The 21,776-nt window shown below is 43.2% G+C and overlaps 2 protein-coding genes across 7 annotated transcripts in view; both read right to left on the bottom strand.

Annotated features, from left to right (window-relative positions):
- EEF1AKMT1 (EEF1A lysine methyltransferase 1) overlaps positions 1-6,439 on the bottom strand; it is a 23,044-nt gene extending 16,605 nt beyond the window's left edge. For all 3 annotated transcript variants that reach the window (XM_036831980.1, XM_036831981.1, XM_036831979.1), the window contains exon 1: positions 6,362-6,439. The gene's annotated coding sequence lies outside the window, so the exon portion shown is untranslated. The remainder of the gene's footprint in view (positions 1-6,361) is intronic.
- Positions 6,440-10,071: 3,632 nt separating this feature from the next.
- The window catches only part of XPO4 (exportin 4), a 112,347-nt gene continuing 100,642 nt past the window's right edge, over positions 10,072-21,776 (bottom strand). For all 4 annotated transcript variants that reach the window (XM_036831073.1, XM_036831075.1, XM_036831074.1 and 1 more), the window contains 5 exons: positions 20,411-20,529; positions 18,891-19,021; positions 18,263-18,380; positions 17,769-17,861; positions 10,072-15,428 (listed from right to left, as the gene is read on the bottom strand). In XM_036831073.1, coding sequence (XP_036686968.1) covers positions 15,231-15,428; positions 17,769-17,861; positions 18,263-18,380; positions 18,891-19,021; positions 20,411-20,529 — 659 coding nt within the window. In that variant the 3' untranslated portion in view covers positions 10,072-15,230. The remainder of the gene's footprint in view (positions 15,429-17,768; positions 17,862-18,262; positions 18,381-18,890; positions 19,022-20,410; positions 20,530-21,776) is intronic.

The raw sequence follows: 21,776 nt of genomic DNA on the forward strand, positions 1-21,776 counted from the left end.
GAGAAGTTCTAATTCATCCTCCGTATTCACCAGACATTGCACCTTTGGATTTCCATGTTTTGGTCTTTACAAAATTCTCTTAATGGAAAAAATTTCAGTTCCCTGGAAGACTGTAAAAGCCACCTGGAACAGTTCTTTGCTTAAAAAGATAAGACGTTTTGGGAAGATGGAATTATGAAGTTGCCTGAAAAATGGCAGAAGGTCGTGGAACAAAACGGTGAATACGTTGTTCAATAAAGTTCTTGGTGAAAATGAAAAATATATCTTTTACTTAAAACCCAAAGGCACTTGGCCAACCCAATCTTTCTTTCATATTTCTACTTAACATGTTCGGTTTTTCCTCTAGCTTTCTGAATGTGCAGAACACAGTTACAACTGTTCATTGTCCTTGTCTACTAGTTACAACAGCTGTGTCTGTTCTGGGTCAGTTTCAACCAATTGATTTTCTCATTATGGGTTATATTTTCTTGCTCCTTTGCATGGTTGGTTAATTTTTTTTTTATTGAATGCTAGATATTATGAACTGTAACTTGTTGGATGGTAGATATTTTTATACTACTGTAAGTATATTTATAAACAAATTTGTATTTATAAATATAAGTATTCTTGAGATTTGTACTGGGACACAGTAAAGTTACTTGGAAACAATTTTATCCTTTCAGGTCTTGCTTTTAAGACTTAGTAGAGAGGAGAACAGCAGTTAGTCTAGTACTAATTACTGCTCACCACTGTAGCAAAATATCAGTATTTCTAAGTACTTTATCCAACGCCCCATGAATTATGAGGTTTTTCAGTACAGCTGGTGGAAACAGTCACTATTCCCAGTCTTGAGTGAGTTCTGTTCCTTCAAATCCTTTCAGGTATTTGTTTTCTCTAGCCTCAGGTAGTTTCTCAAGGAGGTCCCTCTGCAGTTCTCTAGGGTTCTTTCTCTGGTACGGTACTCTGCCTTGCACCCTGGCCCCATTTGGCTTCCCCAGGATCTATGAACTATTTCCTCAATTCAGAGAGGTCTCTGGATTCGGTCTGGGTTTCCCTTCCCTGCACAGCAGTCTGAAAACTCTCTCAGGCAGTAAGATGGGGCAATCATCAGGCTCATTTTGTTTGTTCCCTTCTTTCAGGGACCACTGCCCTTTGTAGTCCTGTGTCCAATATTTTCAGACATTTTTTCCCCACATATTTTATCTGGTTTTTTTTGTTGTTGTTTTTTAGTTATATCAGATGGGAGGGGAAATTTAGCCCTTGTTACTCCAAGTGGAAGTTCACAACAGTAAAAAATAATTAACTACAGCCATATATATGCTAACAAGAATGAATCTCAAGAATACGTGTCACTAAGTTACAGAAGAATACATATAGTATAAATAATTCTATTTAAATGAAGTTCAGAAACATGAAGATAAAAGCAAATTAATGAAAAACTGAAGATTAGAGATAGTGGTTACCTCTGGGAGTAAGGATACACATAATTTTTTAAATGTTTATTACATATCTGTAGAGACCCATGGACTTGATTATGTAAGTAAAAAGTGCCTGAAATGGCTTCCAAACAGTGTGATGCCACCCCAGGGTGCTAAGCTTTTTGAAAGAACTTAGAATAAATCTCATGGAACAACTCATCTATTCCTCTATCCATATTTTTCACACCATACAATGATCCCCCTTAAGTTATGAAGTCAATATAGTAGGACAACATCAGCATTTTTTTTTAGATAGAAAAAATTGTATCAAAGTATATGGCTTATAGTAGAAATAAGTATTGCTTTGTGAAATGTTTTAGCAAAAAATACACGTGTGTACAGGGTCATGTATCATGATACAAAACTTCTTACTACAGGCTGTAGTTTTAAATGTTTGAAATTTTTCATTGTAAACTATCTGTAATTTGTGCACACACCCATCTCAACATGTAGATGTTCTAATACTTTATTGGACTAGATCATATAAACAACTTTTACTTGAAGCAGATACTTGATAACATTTTTTATACTGATTGTGAAAAAGCATTTCTGCTATTATTATCAGAAAAACATGATACAGGATTAAGAGCATGGCCTCGAGCCAAATTACCTAGGCTTAAATCATGGCTTTGCCACTTACTAACTGCATAGCTTGGAGCAAGTATTTAACCCCTCTATGCCTCAATTTTCTCATCTATAAAGTGGACAAATATTAACGTCTACTTAATAGGGTTATTCTGAGTTAGATGAATTACTATAAAGTGCCTAATAGTCCTTGGCACACAACAGGAACACAAATATTACCTTCAGTACTCTCTGAAGTTGTAAGTATACCACTAATAATATGGTATCTGTTGTAACCACTAAATAAGACAGTTTAGTACCTTCATATGACTGTCTACAAAAAGTGAATTGGCAGAAGAGGGAATGAGTGAAACTGGAGCACAGGAAATCAGTAATTAAAGGGAATACTATGAAGTGTGACAGGAAACTCTGCATGGAGCACGATGAATGCTGTCTGCACGGAGCACGGTGAATGAATGCTGTCTGCACGGAGCACGGTGAATGAATGCTGTCTGCACGGAGCACGGTGAATGAATGCTGTCTGCACGGAGCAGGACTGACTTTGACTGACTTGTCACATGTATCACATTCACAGACTTAAGATACACATTTTTTTAAATTACTTTAACAAATGACTTTAAAATGAGTGTAAGTTTAATAATTGTCAGCATGTTTTCTTGAGATTTGATAAAATACAGTTATCACTATTATCACTTTTAGACAAAATGCAGATATAGCAGATCATTTGACAGCCTCAAAATAAAGTGGTCAGAGAGGTGAGACTGTTGTGAAGGCTGACACCATCAGGGTGGTATCAATGGGAATGACTGGTGAGAGAGTGTACAAAGATTATTAGAAGGTTCTGGGAAGACTGTCTCCATACCTAGATAACCGTACTGGCAAAATCCATCGGATGTAACTATCTTGGATCCCTAGAGTCTATTCAAAGGCTTGCAACTCCCAGGGGAAGACTTAAAATTTGGTTAATTTCATTCAATTTGGGCACTTAACTCGGCAGTGGCTACCCATCCCTCACTCTTCATTCCTGCCTCAGGAAGGTGTGCACAAATACCTGTTTTGTGCTCAGGGATTAATTTATACAGGTAAGTGAGGATATGGAGAGGTCAATGCCACTGAAAGAAGAGTTTGTTATTCACAGTTCCCCAGGAAATGAGAGGCACAGCACATCGTGAAGGACCACATGAAACCTGTCATATGCAGGAACAAGGAAGCAGAGAGACAGAGAACTGGGACAGTGTCTTTATTGTTAAGACAGTGGGCAGGAAGGGAAAACACACATTCTGTAATGTGTGGTCTGGGAGATCTGTGATACGACTTTCACGTGCCCATGAGAGCTAACGTGCAGAGAAGATGTAAGGAATTACAGGGTCGTTACTTTGGCCCTGTAATTAATGGATACCAAGTAAACAAACATAATAAAGTCTGAGAACACACAATTTCAACAGCTCCAGGAGCAGCCTGTATGCAGCCTGTGGGAGCAAGGTGGGCAATAAGGACCCTGCCCTTCAAATAATGGGGATCTTATTCTGACCGTTGACAGCTACTTCTAATCATGGAGGCAAAGACAGAGTCTTTTGCTGCAAGGCTCATATTGTTGTTAGCACTTCCCCCCTCCAGCAGAAGCAACTTTGAGGGGATTTAAAGTGCCAGCACCTCCCCTGCTTCCATTTTTCTCTTTTCCCCCTTTTGGGGGCCACACATTTAAGGACTAGACCATTATAAATAGCAACTGAATATATGGAGGAATTTAGAAGGTCACTGTGCATGCCCAGGAAAAGGTGTAGGCTTAGAAAGACCTTAAGTTTCCTCAGGCTGATCCTTGGCACAAAAACAGCCTACAGTAATAGCAACAACAAAAGAAAGACAAAAAAAGCAAATCCTGGGGAAGGGGGAGAATCTGATTTCCAGCGTTTTCCACAAAAAAATCACAAGGCATACAAAGAAACAGGAATGTATGGCCCATTCAAAGGAAAAAAGTAAACCAACAGAAACCATCCCTGAAAAAGATCAGATGGCAAAACAACTGTCTTAAAGATGCTAAAAGAACTAAAAGATGTGGAGAACGTTAAGAAAACAATGTATGAACAAAATGGAGATATCAGCAGAGATGGGGTACACCTTCAAGTGGCCCAACATATGCACTGCGGGAGTCCCAGAAGAAGAAAAGAAGAAGGGAGAATTATTAGTGTGTGCAATGCTGAGCTGAGAAAGTCTGAGAACACAGCAAACTTATCTGCAAAGTACTAAGAGGCTTCATTTTAGTCCTGTATTTCAAGAGTCAGAATCAGGCAAATATTAAAATCCAATGTCTCCTGAGAAATTTGAAGCGTACAACCAATTCCTGATCCAAGCTGCCCCACAATACTGTCTAGAAGAATTGAAGGACAAAGAAAAATATATGTGTGTGTGTGTCCATATACATTCATACACATATACGTGTGTATCCTTCGTACAGACAGGAATATCTGAATTTTTATTTATTAGTACTAAACACTTTCCACAGCTGCATTTGTGGATGGAGAAAGGTTTTCAATTTGCAACCTGAAATCTGTTAGCTAATTATTTAGAAATAACACATGAAAACCATAAAAAAAAAAAAAAGTTGACTTCGTTCAAATGAAAGAATTCCAAAGAGCAATTTAAGAAAACTGCCTACTTTTGTGGCTGTAAAAAGCAATTAAATTTCAATTTGTATTTTAGTATGAATTTGGCCCTAAAATAAAAGTTTATTTTTAAAGCTGATAATCATTTACCAAGGCACTACCTTGCACTAGCACTATTCTTGATGATGGGAATCCAAGCCCCTGTCCTCTTGGCGCTTACATTCTAGTGAGGCAGGGAGAAAACAAACAATAGGAATAAAATATATTTTGCATTACGGTAAGAGACGCTCAATGGAGGGACATGAATTGCAAATGCTAGCAATCATACACTGTTTCATACATTATTCGAGTGAGTTCATGAGGGCATCACAAGTGGGAAAAATTTAAATGTTTATATAATAAACATTACTAAATTCTAAATTAACTGAACTTTAGTTGTAATACAGTAAATTTTTTTAAACTTAAGTCACTACTTTATCAATCTTTAGCATCTTTAAAAATTTTTCTGAGTGGGCCTGTGAAACTGCTGTGAGATTTTCAAGTGCAAAAGAGTTGGGAAGGGCATTCCCTGGCAGTCCGCTGGTTATGAGGACTCCGTGCTTTCACTGCCCGGGGGCCGGTTCAAGATCTGGTTGGGGAACTAAGATGCTGAAAGCAGCCTGGCGCAGCCAAAAAAGAAAAAAAGGAGAAAAGAAGAGTTGGGAAGTGCTGTGCTACACTGCTATTAAACTGATGCTAAGCCCCAGGTGGCTGCTACCGCAGCTCAGTGGTTCTCCGCGGAGGGTGCGCTGGCACCTAATGGGTAGCGGCCAGGGATGCTGGTAAATACCGTACGATTCAGAGAACCACCCTCCACAGCAAAGAACTCCCCGGCCCCAGAGTCACCAGCGCGAGGGCTGAGACCCTGCTCTCGGCAGAAAGACGCACGGGAGGCAGCTGAGTGTGGCAGCGTGGCGAGCCCTCTATCCGAGGGGCACCGCTTAGTGCCGTGAGAGCAGAACGAGCAGCGCGCGCGGGTGGAGGGCGGAGAGAAGCAGCAGGTGGCTCGTACCTGGGCCTTGAGGGACAGGCAAGGATGCGGAAGGGGGCGTGCAGGCGGCCAGCACGCGCGAAGGCTGCACGTCAAGGAGCTGCGTCAGCAGGGAGGAGCGGGCTACCCTGCGTTGCCGTGAACAGCTCCACGGAGCCAACGCGACCCTCCCGCAAGAGGCAACCTTAGGCCAAGCACGTTTCAAACGCACACCAGCCTACTTCCACGTGTCAGGTTTACGGCCGGCCGCTCCTCCCTGTCCACAGCACGCACACAGTGTCGCCTGGCCAAAGCCACCCCGGGGCCGCGCAGGAGGGAGGGGCGGGGCGCGGGGGCCTCCCGAGTGACCCGGCGGAACAGCCCGGGCGGTCCGCGTGGTCACCCGCCCCGGACGGCGCCTGCCCTCCCGCCTTCGAAAACTCTACCTTGTTATTTTACAACTAAGACACGGGGGTGAAATCCACCTGCCTGAAGCGCGGCTCGACGCGCACGAGCCCCCAGGCCCGCCCCACCCTCTCTGCCCGGCCGAGACGCCTCAGCCCCTGCGGCCGCCCTGAGAGGACGGGAGGCGGCAGCCCCTCCGCCCCGGCCCCGCTGACTACAGCCGCTGCCCCCAGGCTGCGCCGGGAAACCCGAAGGAGCAGAAACCCGAACACAGGAGCCCGGAGGCTGCTCGGGTTACTCACCAACGCGCCCCACTCGCCTCCGCGCGTGTGCCGCCACCTCACCTCGCTGGCCCGGACAGCCGACTGCGTCTGCGCGTGCGCACACCGGCCCGCCAGGCCGGAAGCGTGGGTGGGGGGCCGCGCCCGCGCATGCGCAGTAACCAGCAGAAACGGGGCGTGGGCGGGGTGGCTGGCTCCGCGCACGCGTACACCGCCCACTCGGGCGCTCCCGGCAGGCGGTTGGGTCCCGCGTCAGGCGCTGGGCCGCCTCGTGCTGGGAGGCGCCGGATTCAGCAGGTGCTTCAGATGGAGGCAATGAAAGGTACTTGAGGTTTTAACTAGATTCCCTTCAGGTCAAACGCATACCAAGGGACCTGCTCTTTTGCACTCGATAAGCTTGTACGTTTTTAAGGCTCTGTCTGCTCCGTCTAATCGAGAAATTCGGACATTAACCTGAAGCTTTATAGTAAAGATAGCATTAGAAAAAACCTTTAAAATCCTGCGCTCGACTTCCTCCGCGGTGTGCTCTCCCTTCCCAAACCTGACGTGGTTAACGTTGAGACCAGCACCTGCACCTGTCACGCTGGGGTTTGCTGTGAAGAGGGCGAGATCCGCCTGAACCGAAGACGCACGCGCTGTCTCCGCGCTGAAATAAGACCAGCTGCGAATCCGGCAAATAGTCTCCTTATGAAGCCATGACAATTTCTATGGAAATGACCCAAACGTAGGATGGTGTTTGGTCAGCCCACTGTCTCGGTCTTTCAGAGCCTCCAGGGAGGAGTGCGCTCGCAGGCGTGCTCTAAGGCCCCCAACACAGCACCTGCACACGGAAAGGACGGCTCCCTTCCACCCTGGCAGTTACCAATTATAAGGGATGTATTTACTTTCCGTTCTCCAAGGCTATCTATCTGTATTATGTTCCTACCTTCCTTTCCTTCATTTTCCTTACCAATTCTATGATCTTGGTAAGTTAAATTCTGCTGAATAGCTTTACATCCTTTCTGGTATAAGGTAAGGATATAAAGGAAAAAACAGGTTTACAACTTTGGCAGTAGTATAGTTTCCATTTTAAATACTGTTTTCCAGGCTTATAGCAATCCATGCTTTTTTTCTTCTTTGATTGCTTTGATGACGACTCCACTAAGCCAGGTATTTCAAAACCAGTTGTAACTTATTAGCAAAGGATCAGGAAAGAAAACATACACAACAAGCTAAAAGAAAGCAACAACATGAACCGAGAAACAATAACCAACTTTTATGGCAGTATATTTTTTACAGAGGTAGTGTTCCATACATAGGAAACTGCCTTGGCTTAACAGAAAGGCTCACGTTAAAGCAAATTATTTTTGGTTTGAAACAGATCTATTTTAAGCTTTTAAAGTTTCAGTTGCTTTCATATCATGTGACACAATAGTTATCTGCATGTAATGTGTATTACTATGTTGTTTTTATAATTAAAGTGACCATAATTGTCAGGAAGTTCAAATAGTTACACCTCCACCAATAGTGCTGACTGCTCAGCGTGTCACAGTAATACATGAAGATCAGAATTTTCCAGATGAAACTTTTGCAATGTAATTTAACGGTTTTTGCAAATCATAAAAAATTTAAAATATTAAGAGGCAATTTTATCATCATTGAAATAAAGGGGAAATTACAGGAATTCCCTGGCGGTCCAGTGGTTAGGACACCACGCTTTCACTGCTGAGGGCCGGGGTTCAATCCCTGGTTGGGGAACTGAGATCCCACAAGCCACGCGGTAAGTTAACTAAGTAAATAAATGGGAAATTACTTGTCAAGTAAACTGGGCTTGACAGGCACGTTTCAAATCAACCTTAATTCAGGAATTACTCCTTTTGTGTATTCAGAAGTGATTTTTGTTCGTCTTGCTACTCTTCAGAAACGGGGCATAAAAGAAATGGAGATTACTCTGCAAAGACCTCTTAAGATAGAGATGGAGCGAGACTCGGTTTTCCTTTTTAAAAATAACTAGTATAACCTATACTTACAAGAACACAGATTCAGGTTTTTCTTCCTTTTTTTAGTGATTTATTACCAAATTACTCAAATTAACCTAAGTATGTTGCAAAGGATAGTCCCTAGAAATCTAGTCCCATAAGGTACTTTGTGAAGAGGCCACTACGTAAGTAGAGGAAAGTCGGATTAAGATCTTCCTCTAGAGCCTCCCAACGTGCACTCGTGCGGTAAAGCATTTAACTTCACACAGTAAAGAAACTAGTTTTATTTCTCCAATTACCTGGTAACAGCTAAGTTATAAAGAATTAGTGGTGCATGAAACTTATTTTGGGAATCGCTATTAGGACTTTTTGTTGTTGTGGGAATAATACGAGCATATTCCACAGAAACTGAAACCACTGACTTAAATAGATCAATTCTCTCATTTAGAAAAGAAGATGCAGTAAATAATACAGTTAACTCTATCATAATACCACCAGAGTGAATGACCATCAGGTGTCAGACTTTGTGTTAGGACACATTTATCTAATGGAGCAAAATGTGTTCTTATCAATGATCTTTAAACAGAATGGAATTTATTGACCATCTACTATTATATTTTATCCATCACTGTGCTTTAAATTTGTTCTTTGGGAATTAACAACACTTCTGGTCCTATGATACAGATGACAGACTGTGGAAATCCATGTAAACCCTAAGTAGCTTAGCTGTGAATTGAATCTAGGTCTCCCTGCCTCTACCCTGTACTCTGCCAGTTCAAACAGCTTTACCAAGTCAGTCCTCAGAAAGGACCACCCAGGGCAGTGCAGTTATGAGCTGCAGAATTGCAGCCTAAGATTTGGAGCTTACTAAAAGGAATACTTGAAAACTGACCTGGCAAAGTACAGTAGTGAACACTATCAAAACTTAAAAACAAAACTGCTAACTACTATGGGAATAAAAATACTTAGCACATCCCTGTTTAAACTCTCTCTGCGGGACTTCCCTGGAGGTCCAGTGGTTAAGATTCTGTGCTTCCAATGAAGGGGGTGCGGGTTCGATCCCTGGTCGGGGAACTAAGATCCCACATGCTGCGTGGCACAGCCAAAAATTTTTTTAAAATAAAAAAAAATAAATAAAAATAAACTCTCTTTGCTTCAGTTTTTTTTTTTTTTTTTTCATTTATCAGTTCTGGGAAGCATCAATGACTTAACCACAGTTCATTCTCTTGCTAGATAAAATAATTTACACTGCAAGAGTTCAGCAGGATGTTGATTTATGTGCTAGAACTGACAAAGTATGCTACCATTAGTATTGTATGGAGACTCCAAGCAAAAGATTTTCTCCTTAATATCACCAAATATGCCCTTTGCTTCCATTTAGCTTTAAAAGAACTGCCATTCAAGATTACAAAGAGTGCACGATCCTATGTTTAAGAAGCAAACAAAAATGTTTCACAATCTAATTAATGCACCAAAGTCGTCATTCATAAACCACTCAATACAAACAGACTGTATTTTTAGAGAGCACCAATATTTAAAAGATGCCTTTTAAGAAACAATACCAGATTTTTAAATCTGGGGCCTCTCAAATCATCCACATCCTCCCTCCAACGAAAGGTGATCAGCCTGGGCCTAAGGCTCCCCCCTTGAAAATGAATGAGCTCTACTTAGTTCCTAAACAGCCTAATGGTTCTTCATCCACCTTGGAGTGGAATCAGATCTCAATTTAACCTAAGAAATACCCTTACAAATCAATGAACATTCCAAGCAATATAAAGTTTAAAATAAATATATTTTCAAAACGCATTTTCTTCCTTAAAAAAATTAACTTTTCACTGCATATGTTTACAAGATTTAGAATTAGGTAAAAAGGAAAGTCTGTCTGACACACAGAATGGTACTTTTCCACTTTCCCTGAAAGGCCAAAAAGAATGACCCAAACTACATTTACTACAAATATGCCCCGAATCCAATGATTTAACTAATAACTCTGAAATTGTTTCTAAGATTGTGAGCTGAGATAAAAATAAGTATGCTCAATATTACAGAATATAAACGAAACTTCGATTTTCTTTCTGAATTCTGGAGATTCTATTAGGGTTGGGTGTTCTCCCAGAAGGTAATGCAAATCCCTATTTTACCTGTGCAGATATGTCCTCATGTTTTTTATTTAAAATTATTCTGATTGTGTAATGTCCCCAGTGTCAGTCATCCTAGGCTGGTAAATGAACTAGCACCATTCAATAAGTTTCATACAATAGTCTAGCTAGACACCCATGAACAAATCACACATGGTCAAAACAAAAATGTCATAAAAATATTTAGTGAAAAGACATATTTTAACTCCCATTTATGGATTAAAAAATACAAATAAAATTTTATCAATTTTATATTCAGCTTGTAACTGGCTCAGTACATGGCCTTATTTCCTAAAATCGTATTGTAGCATCTTTTGAAAAATTAAATGCAACTTTATACCTTTATTAATAATGTTAATAGAGGTAAATATTTAAACAGTATACTCATCCCTGGGTCTCTTAAAAAAACTGAAAAGTCAGTATAAGTTTAAAATTTTAATATTTATAAATTTAAAAAATTTTACACGTGCTGAACGGTAGCAGTGCTAACATTTTGTGACCATTAAACCAGAAACTCACTGCATGGAACCTTTTCCTTTGTACAGAGAACCAAATCACAATACCAACCTTTGCAATCTGTCAATAACTGTATGTGGTAAAAGACACCACACCAGGTAGCCTGGGCTCAGCACACACTTGAGGTCACATCCCCGTTAGGTACATAGTGCAGATGCAGTGTTGAATGTCAGGCCAGGAAAATTAGCTATTAGTACATTCTGACAGCTCCTAGGAGCTGAGAGGCCTAAGGAAACAGACTTAAAAGAAAACCCAAAAACAAAATCTCTCCACTGCTGGGAAGTCTGGGACCAGGCGAAGAGCAAACCACGGAGGGCGAGGGGGACAAAGATGGTTTGCAGTGTGAGCCTCGGGGGGCTGACACGCGGGCCTCCCCGTCACCACGTTTCCGCCTTTACAAAGACTTACGTGTACAGAGCTAGGGGCCGGAAACACATCACCTCATCCATCCTCTTTAGAACAGAATGGATGCCCATTATTAAGCTTTTATCTTTACCTGAACCAAATACAGTCTTTGGCTAAATATGTCATGGGTTCCCATTATAATCAATCAGGAATAATACTTCACATTTCTTACATCTAAATTAAAATGTTTAAAGTTCAACGTGAACCATGGCACTCACTGCAAATTAATTTGAGCTCAGCAATATACCTAAGTTGGACATTTTAAAATTTTAGAAAATCAATTTTTCAAGAATTCTTAGATGCAGTGTTCTCAGAATATAGTTGCCAAGTCAGAGAATATCCACCTACATTTTAAAATAATTTAAAACATTATTACATCCTCAAATCAGCTATGTTGTTTTATAGAGGAATTTACAGAAAATTATAATGTTAAGAACTCATATCCAAATCAGTGCCTTATTCTCTGGTTTTGAAAAACCCCTAAGAAGTACTGAGGTTTCTAAACAGTTAATATTTTATTCAGGAGCTAATAACGATAATCATCTGTCAGAGACAGCTAACTTACTAAGGTCTAATGACAACACCCCTAATGACAGAGGTGGCAAACAGAAGTAAAATTGTAACAGACAAGAATAGTATTTTAAGGGTCCAACTGACACTGTAAATTAAGATACTCAAACTTGAAATCCTTGAAATTGACAACTTGTTCCCTTCAATACTTGAGGGGTTCATACAAGTATTAACAGAAACGGGAAATATGGTGATAGGAGAAATACGAAGACTTGACATTTTTGGTAAAAGAGAAAGTTCAACCAAAGACAGTAAGGGAAGTTAAATAATGCTGACTGGGGTAAGCATCACAGAGATGTTTGGTTTTGAAATGCAAACTGTGAAAAAATAGTAGTAACGATCTCCTCTGAACAGAGTAATGTAATATAATTAGAAACACGGTTTACAACGAAATAAGACTAAATTCTTAAAACTAGTTCGAAAAAAATTGCAAAGTTTTTTTACATAAAAGGTCACACTGTTGAAAACTCACTGCAGTGATGGTAACATGCCACCGTCTCCCAACAGATGAAGAGACAGCAAGGACACTGTCAGATACTGTCTCAGGTGGTCTACCCCCCAGGCAACCACCCATCCAGGACCACAAACGCAAACCAATCCTTCAAACTGAGCTACAAGAATTAGTTACAGGTGCTGCCACACAAATACAAACTGTGAAGGTACAAAGTCTGCAGAGACTGTGCCTTCAGAAATAAAAGGGCCAAGGAAAATAAAATCAAGCAAAGACTGAGCTGAAAACGGAGGTGATAGGATACTGTGTATGAATAAGAGAAAGTTTATAAAACACAGCATTATAAAAAATCAAATACTCAACAGTGTCCCTTTAACATATATAAAAAGGGGCACAAATAATGTCTTTGCTTTTAAAACTCCTTTGACAACAGTTTTAGCAGTAAAAATCAATTTACTAGAATTAAGCCAGTATTCTTGACACCCACTGGGCCAAGAGCATTAAAACAAAACCCCCTAAAACTGAAAAGCCAACAAACATAGCTGAAGACAAAACTCGACAAAATAAAACAAAAGCCCCAAACTAAACGCATATCCCATCAGGAAAACATATATGCGAACAACTGAAAAAAGCCTGGCTGATGCAATCAAGCGGCCTTCCCCACTACCTAAAACCGGTGGTGGCGCTCCCTTCCAGTTTGCCACTAACCAACATTCTGATGGTATCTTATGTATTATTTGGTCCAATCTGAAGAAAATCTTGTTTCAATTAAAAGTGGTCTAATGAAAATGCAGGACTGTAATAAAATCTGGGCAAACAGCAAATATATCCGTGTAGATAAAAGATATTAAATACGGATGCCCTTTTTGTTTACCATGGCATTCCTTTGCTACTCATCTTTATTTTCAGTAACAACTTGATTACAGTTTTGTCGCAGTCAGTGGACCAATCCAGTCGGCTGCGTGTCTCGGTGCCCTTAGGCAAAGGGACAGGGACATATTTAGCTCACAACTGCTGGGCGCGAGGGAGCTGGGAAACATGAAGCACCAGAAACAATGCAAACAAAGTGACTACCGCTGCCTCTGACTTCAAGTTCTTTAAGGGAAAGAAGAAGAAATCTAAAAATAAATGCACTGTCCAGAGTATGTTTAAGAACACAATAATACGTACACTTCAGAAAGAGTGATACTAGTTTTGCCCTAGATGTCTTCTAAGACTTTTTGCTCCACCTCAGTTGTTACTCAGTGGTGATCGAATTAAGAGAAATGTTCCTCAAAAAGCTGTGGCTCTAGGCTTTGCTTTCATCTGCGCCCAGCGGCACCTGCCCAGGCTGGATGGAATTCAGATGCTCTGTCTGGTTAACTGTAAGCGCCAAGAGCACAGCGCTACCCTCACCGTTGTGCAGCAGTGCATGGGAAGGCTCATCCACTCTGTGCGGCCCAGGTATTAACGCCGCATTCGGAGGTCAGCCGAGCACACGATGTCAAGGACGGGATGAGAAAGCTCGCCCCTCGGAGGCGCAGTTTCAGAACGCGCCTGCACCAGGGTCTTCTGTCACTGTGCTGTGTGATTCTGACACGGCAGTGGGCACAGTGTCACGTGCCTGGTGTTTATAAGTTAGCTTTCGTTTCCATAATTTAAGCTGGCACACAGAGTTAAGGGGGGCATGGCAGCAGTACAAAAATTCTGATTAGAAAAATCAAAGTAGACGATCTAAAGTGAATTTTTTAATCTCTTAAATTAAATTTATGTGGCTCCTGTGAAATGAGTATAATACCCGCTCTAGAATAATTACTGCCCTAATGTCCCAACGTGTAAGAGTCTGTATGAATCAGTAATTCACATCCTTTAAAATAGTTATTGCTTAAGCAAGCCATTCAGAGCAGATTATTAGCCATGGGCTACGTGGCTGGACAGAAATATACTCAGAAAGTTAGACTACATCTGAATGAGCCTTTCATTTCACCCATAAAACCACATAAATACACACAATCAAAAGGGCCCCAGGTTCACAGCAGCTAACACCCTAAACCGACTCTGAAGCGCCAAGACTTGATTTCTTACTAAAACAAATCTGCTTTTTGTAATTTCTTCTTAAAATTAAGGCAATGAAATGGCTACAGTTCCTAAAGTTCTTCTTATGGAACAAAAATATACATGTATTTTCCTCCTCAAGTTCAGGCATCAGAGTAGATTCACAAAGCCTGCAATTACCAGGCTGCTGTGACACAAGACAGACAGGGAGAGCGTAGTAACAAGAAGCCACAAACACCTGGTGGTGCCCTTCCCCCTGCCGGATCGCCTCCTCCTCACCAAAGGGAGGGCTGGGAAAGCACACACCTCTCAAAAGCTTTCAGGGTCTTCTGCACTGACTGAAAACTGCAGGGGTGGCAGAGGAGAGGAGCTAATTAAAACCAAGAACCCAAGGTCCAACAAACAAATGCGGACTCTGAGGCTCTACAGCTGGGCCCAAGAATCTGTCTTTTCAACCAGCTGTGCAGTGATGCAGATGAGCAGATATCCAGCTGATATCTGATAGTGGAAACGCTAAACTTCGGGTAGCCACCTAATGCTTTGATAAAGAGAGAAAAGGCACTGAATACGTATTTCATGGTGCCCACATCTCTTTGCACATATGTGGAATTTCATTTTGAGAATCTGAAATCACCATCCAAAAGCTACAAGACCTACGACGGACTGAGGCTAATGCTTCCCTGCACCACACGCTGCCCTGCCAGGCTCGCAAAATCCAAACGGCCAACGAACTGACAAAAAGGACAAGACTCAAGTCAACTGTTAGCAATTCAGTGCACTTTGCAGGAAGGATCTGGTTAGGCAGAAAGCTCTGTTGTTTATTTCACACAAAGGAGGCCGCCAACATTCGCCATGAACTCCTCTAAACTCTTCAGGAAGGCCATCTTCTGCTTCCGGTCCAGCACCGGGGGCGTGCTGCTGGCGGTGAGCTTGTTGAAGGCGTCTGCTAATCTCTGGTAGATAACTGGGTCTTGCTGACTTGACAGCAATGTTTCAACCAGTTCAGAATATTCCGCCTGTTGAAGAGGTAAGGACACATAAGAACACGCACCTTCCTCAAATACCACACGATATACAAATCAGTGGGCTACGGGGGTCCGAAAGGCAGGGTCTGACAGCTCTTTTTAATATTTAACATTTACTAAAAGTTTACTGTCATCTAGGTGCTGTTCCAAGCTTTTCCATTAGTAACTCACTGTCTTGTAACAACCCTGTGAGGAAGATATAGTTTATATCCCTGTTTCACACACCAAAGCTCTTCCACACAGTGAGATTACATAACCTACCCCGGAGCACAGGCCTCTGAGCAAGAACCGGCCGTGCGGCTCCAGAACCCATTCGAGCACCTACCTTGTCACGTTGCCTCTTCCTTCTGTGTTTTCAAAGCACTTTTTTTTTTTTTGCATTTTATGATAGATTCTTAGTACGACAGATTTATGGTAGATTCTCAGGCCCTAAGTCTGCAAGCTGACTCTCCATTTCCTGGAGGTTTACGCAGACGTCTTGCCCACACGGCGGCAGCCACGACACAGCAGACGCGCACACGTGCAGGCGGGGGCTGCGTGGGAGGTGGCGCAGAGCGAGGGGCGGAAGGGCTCCTTGAGGAAGGGGCTCAGCGACATAGAACAGTAGGGCGTGGGTGGAGTTTTCCTGGTTTTACTGCCCTGCACGTAAAGCCTTACACAGAGGAGAGGGTGTGGGGTTAAGGGGAAGGTAACCAGGGCAGCTCTCCAAGCTAAGCTCTCATGAGAAAAGCAGGCCTGTCACTCTTCCTCATTAGCTTCTTGGGATGTCATGATAGACCCAAATGGGGAAACCAGATGTTAATTCCGTTTGGAAAAGAGCAGTAAGGCACACCCCCCGCCCCCCGCACGGGGCCAGGGGGCCGCGCTAGCTGCCCTTCCCAGAGGCAGGCCTGTGCACGGGGTAAGTATAAACTCAAGTCCCCCCCGCGTCCCGCGCCCCCCGCCCAAGAAACGGCAGTGCCTCCAGGGCCAGCCCAACCCTGGTCCCTGCTCCCTTGTCTACAATGTGCACCCAGGTTTTTAAAAGGACATCAGAATGCAACGGCTTATGTATGCAGGGCAAGGAGGTCCACCCCCAAGAAGGGCACCATCCGCAGGAGGCAGTATCCAGGGCAGAGGCAAGAGATGAGCCCAGAGCCGCCCTGCCTGGGGCGCAGGTGCTGCAGGAAGGGGGTCTTTAAGTAGCATGCAAGACTCCTCAAAATCCTCCCTTTTTAAAAGAAGGGAAATAAAATCAAACCCTGTGTACCAGTCACAGCAAATGCTACAGCCTCTATACTGAAGGAAAAAAAAAAAAAAAAGCTGCTCTGGCCAATGACTTGGTCACACTGGGATGTGTGCCTGTGCGTGGGGAGTAGGGGTGGGGGTACAGACTGGAAACCGAGGCAGCTGAGGACCCGACACGGCTCTTCTCGCACACCTGACGGGCACCCTCCACAGGGACAGGGAGGGACAGGCAAGCCAGCCTAACTCTCCTTCTGCTACAGCCCCCGTCACGCAGTGCTGCAGAGGCTTTACAGGCTCCAATCAACCACAGTCTTCCAGACTGCGCTATGAAATAACACACTGCGGCTTTCCATGCTTTCTGAAGGCGGACTCGTCGGGGTCCCCAGGTTTATCCATCTTGTTTCCTTGCAAAGCTGTGAGTTCCTCAAGGACAGAGACTGTGTCTCCATTACTTTGTCCTGAGTCCTGGTTCCCAGCACAGCTGTGTAAGGACAGCTTTAGGGCAGCGATCGACATAAAGGACGGTTCGTAACAGTGGAGAAGGGAAAGTAGTTGCTTATTAACAGCTTGTCAGATAAACACAGAATAAAAAGTTAGAGCTATTGAGAGTGTGAAGAAATACAGCCTTGGACTTCCCTGGTGGCGCAGTGGTTAAGAATCCGCCTGCCAATGCAGGGGACACGGGTTCGAGCCCTGGTCCGGGAAGATCCCACATGCCGCGGAGCAACTAAGCCCGTGCGCCACAACTACTGAGCCTGCGCTCTAGAGCCTGCGAGCCACAGCTACTGAGCCCACGAGCCACAACTACTGAAGCCCGCACGCCTAGAGCCCGTGCTCCCCAACAAGAGAAGCCACCGCAATGAGAAGCCCGCGCACCACAACAAAGAGTAGCCCCCGCTCGCCGCCAACTAGAGAAAGCCCGTGTGCAGCAACGAAGACCCAATGCAGCCAAAAATAAATAAAAAAGAGAAGAAATACAGCCTCGCTGAATGGTGTGGAAGCACCGAGGCACAGACCCTCTGAGGACTGAGGGGCAAACGGCCCGTCTGTCTGAAAACCCCCTCACCACACAGAGCGAGGGGCCCGGGGAGGCGCGTCCCGTACCTGGTGCAGGCACACCAGCGTGTAGAGCGCCTCGCCAGCCGCGGCGGTCATCTCCGCGTTGTGCTTCTGCAAGACCAGCATGTCAAACACCAGCTGAAAGAACACAGTGACGCCTCTCAGTAAAGACACACGACGGCCACATAACCCTCCAGCCCCTCCCCATTCCGAACGGGAAAAAGAGGGAAAAAGAGGTTATTCTTCTTCATTAAATAAACCTGAAAAGTAAAGAAAACAGTTTTTTAAAAATCCAAGGATAACGTGAAGATGTTATTGCTTGCTGTGGTGTATGAAATCATCAGATTATCAAATTCCACGCTATAGTCACCACATAAAATCTCCAGAACACAAAATAACCGTGGAGGCTAACGTATCCACGGAAGCTGATCTCCGAACCCCGCGGTGAACAGAAAGGCACGGTCTCCTCGTGGACGACGGTGTCGGCACTGCCCGCCGGAGCGAAGACCCCCGGGCAGTGACTGCACCCAACGTCTCACCTTGAGAAAGTGCCGTGTTGCCAGGAAAAGCGGCGAGTCTGTCTCCTGCGCTTTTGCACACTGTTCCGCCAACGGGGTCAAAGCTTCCAGGCACAGCTGGCAGACCTCCGGACTCATTCTGATCACGAAGGTCAAAGAACAAACCAGAGACACTTGACTTACAAAAGGTAAAAAATTAAAGCTATTATCCAGTGGACGGCTATCTCTAGAAGGTGGGTACAGCGGTGTGTCTTTACTGAGTTAGGTGAGGACAGGAGATTCCCAGTGTCTCCGAGATTATCCGTGTGTGTCTGGGGCCCAGGACTGGAGGTGTGTGTGTGTCCTGACTGTGATGCACACAGTCACGTGGCAAGGACCAGAGACGCGGCAACAGGACGTGGCACTACTACCTGGGCTCCGTGAGACAGGGACTTTGGGGCCAGGGGCCGAACGCCTCTGGGTCTGTGAAAGGAGGACAAGGGGGCAGGTTAATGAAAGAAACACAGAAGTAGGGCAGCTATAGGCATGACTGCTTTTTAAAGAAATAAGACTGAACCACAAAAGAAAAAATACAAATTCTGGAAACTTTTCTTCTAGCAACCTCTTTTTCCCAAGTGACAAGTGATCACGATGTTCACTCAAAGGATATGACGTCATTCCTAGTTCCAACGAGTACATCAGACTTTTAAAAAGATCTTCAGGGAGCTGTGGTATTTTTTCAGGAAAAATCTCACAGATAAATGTGATTAATTTGTAGTATTGATTACAAAGGGTTGGAAACTGAAAAAGAAATATTAAATATTTAGATGTTTAATGATATCTAACTTGTTTTCATTAATGGAATAAAGTAATAACCATCAAGCTTCTAAGTATAATGATTTGTTTAAAACATATACAGGATATAGAAAACATAAAGACCTAATTAAATGTAAAAATGAGTTACAAGAACGGGAACACTTTAGTAACTAATATGAAAGTAATACACAGTAGAAACAGTCATCTTCTGGATAGTTACAAAAGCCATAGCCAATTCCAGATATTCTATGTTTACCTTGAAAAAGTGAACAAAGCAGCCAAATCTCAAATTATTAAATGACCTGTGAATAAAACCATTTTGCAAATGTATTTATTTGCATTCAAGCATGTTGGAAAAATACAAGAACGTAACACAAACTGTTAAAATTATGATTAGAACGGAGTATTCAGTCCTGCACACTTCCAACATCTATCTCCTGGTTGCACAGGCCTGGAGAACTGAGGTAAAAAGTAGGTAATCTACAGCTAACCTCATTTAAGAAAATACACATCTAAATGTCTAATGGTTTATTTGATGAATAAACACCAAAAAACAAAAAAAACCCTGAAAGCAAATCAATACACAAAGCTTCCTGAACTTCCCACCCTGCCGGCTGCTCTCCGCAGAGACACTTCTCCAGGAGGGACAAGGCTACAGTCACAGCCGCCGCGCCGGGAACCTAACAGCTCTCACTCTGACCCTCAACTGCACAGGCCCCTCCCAGCCCTGCTTCCTCCCCATCCCCCTCCCTCTGCCCCTCTATTTTGTGCACCTCCCTCCTCCTCTCCAACCTCCCACCTCCTGACAACGCAGGAGAAGAGAGCCTCCCTCGATGGTACTCAAAGGGGGAGAAAGGCCAGCCTCACCGCCACCACACCCCTGACATGGACCAGTGCGAGAAACCAAGGCCCAGTGCAGTCAGAACGTACGGAACTTGACCAGCTGTATGAGCCCTGGTTTCTTACCATCCCATTTCTCCATGGAGCGGCTGGGAAATGCCTTCTGTTGCCCAAACCCTCAGCCTGAGAATGATGCTGGGAAAGCACCAGAGAAATTCACTACACGTGTAACTTACTGTATTTGCTGAACGACAAATGATGAGGGGATCAAAACCGCGAACATCAGCACTCAGGTTCTGGAAGAACCAGTCTTTCCCCGACACTGAGGGATCAGTGAGTGCAGGGCTCCAGGGAAGGCATGGGTGTGAAGGACACAGAACAGCAACACAAACACTTTATTTCCACACACACTTAACAGATGAGTAGGTACTGGCCCCCTGAATTAAATCGGACGTGTATTCGTGTCTGAAATATCTTGAACCTTCGAGTTCAAGCATATGCGGTTTTAATGTTCACATTCCTTTCTTCACTTACCTTCAAGAGGTCCTGTGACATCAAGGGCAGAATCAGGTTCACTCCATATAACACAACATCAGCTGCCGACACAGATCTGTTTGCTGCTGGCCCAGGCTCCTGACCCCTAAACACTTCATCTATAAAATGAGAACAACGCAGTCTTACAGCTGTAACATCAATAAACCTACGAAGGTTGGTATGTTCTCCTGCATGAAAGTGAAAGCGGAGTCAAGCCCCCAAGACAAAATAAATCTGCAAGAGGATAATACATCCTTTTGTGTTGTACTGTTTAGGGTCTGAACACTGGATGCAGATATTCTGTGTTTACATTATCATTCTACGACGATGAAAGTAAAACTAACACTTAATCAATGTTTTTTGAAAAGTAAAATTGACCCCACTGACACACTGGTCATACTGTGAGTTAAATAATTTCCGCAGTACTATTCACTTCTCTCCTAGGTTTGTGGGATTTTTCTAAGCTGGAAAGGAATGGGGGGAAATATAGGAATTAAATATTGCATAAAAAAAGAAAGTTTTTTTTTTTAAAAAGCTACTAACATGACAAAGGATTATCACCCTTAACCCATAAAGGAGGCATATAAATTACTCAGACTCTTAAAACCTAAACAGATAAAGGACCAAAATCCACAAACAAACATCTAACAAAACCATAAGCCCAATGAAAAACAAGTTTGATCCAGTCACTAAGCAAGCAATACAAAGTTTTTGAAGATACTACTTCTGATTCATTATAGATTACAAATGACTTCTGAATGATAACATTTAAATGCTGGTGAGGATACAGTGTGATAGCGACCCTCAAAAGCAATATAATAAGAGACTTTTGAGCACTGTATATAGTAAGGATAGAACCATCAACTTAGACAGTGAGTCATCCACAGAAGTAATCAGTTGATCACTGCAACAGCAAAACTGTAAACACTCCAGATGTCCTACGTCACAAAAACAGGGCTAGGTTCCGAGCTGGGGACTACCACGCAGCCATCAAAAAGTCACGAGAAGTTTTCACGACAAGGAAGAGGCTAATAACACATTAATGAAAAAGGCAGGGTATAAGATTACATGTGGAGCGTAATCACAAAAAAAGTGTACAGAATAACCAAAAGGGAAATTAACAAAATGCAATTGCTCTGGATTATGTCAAAGTATGGGTGATTTTTCTGCCCCTGTACCTCAAATTTTTTCTATTGTGAGCGCATTTACTTTCACAACAAGGGGAAAAAAAGGACAAAATGTGGTAAAAAAGCACTTCTACTTAAAAACCACTTTTTCAGCCTAATTCTGTGCTCTTCTCCAAGAGCCTCAGTTCTAGGTGGAAGAATCCCATTTTCCAAAGCCGGGTACTGGCGAGCCTAGATCC

The sequence above is a fragment of the Balaenoptera musculus genome, chromosome 18, assembly GCF_009873245.2.
Source record: "Balaenoptera musculus isolate JJ_BM4_2016_0621 chromosome 18, mBalMus1.pri.v3, whole genome shotgun sequence".
Lineage (NCBI taxonomy): Eukaryota > Metazoa > Chordata > Mammalia > Artiodactyla > Balaenopteridae > Balaenoptera > Balaenoptera musculus.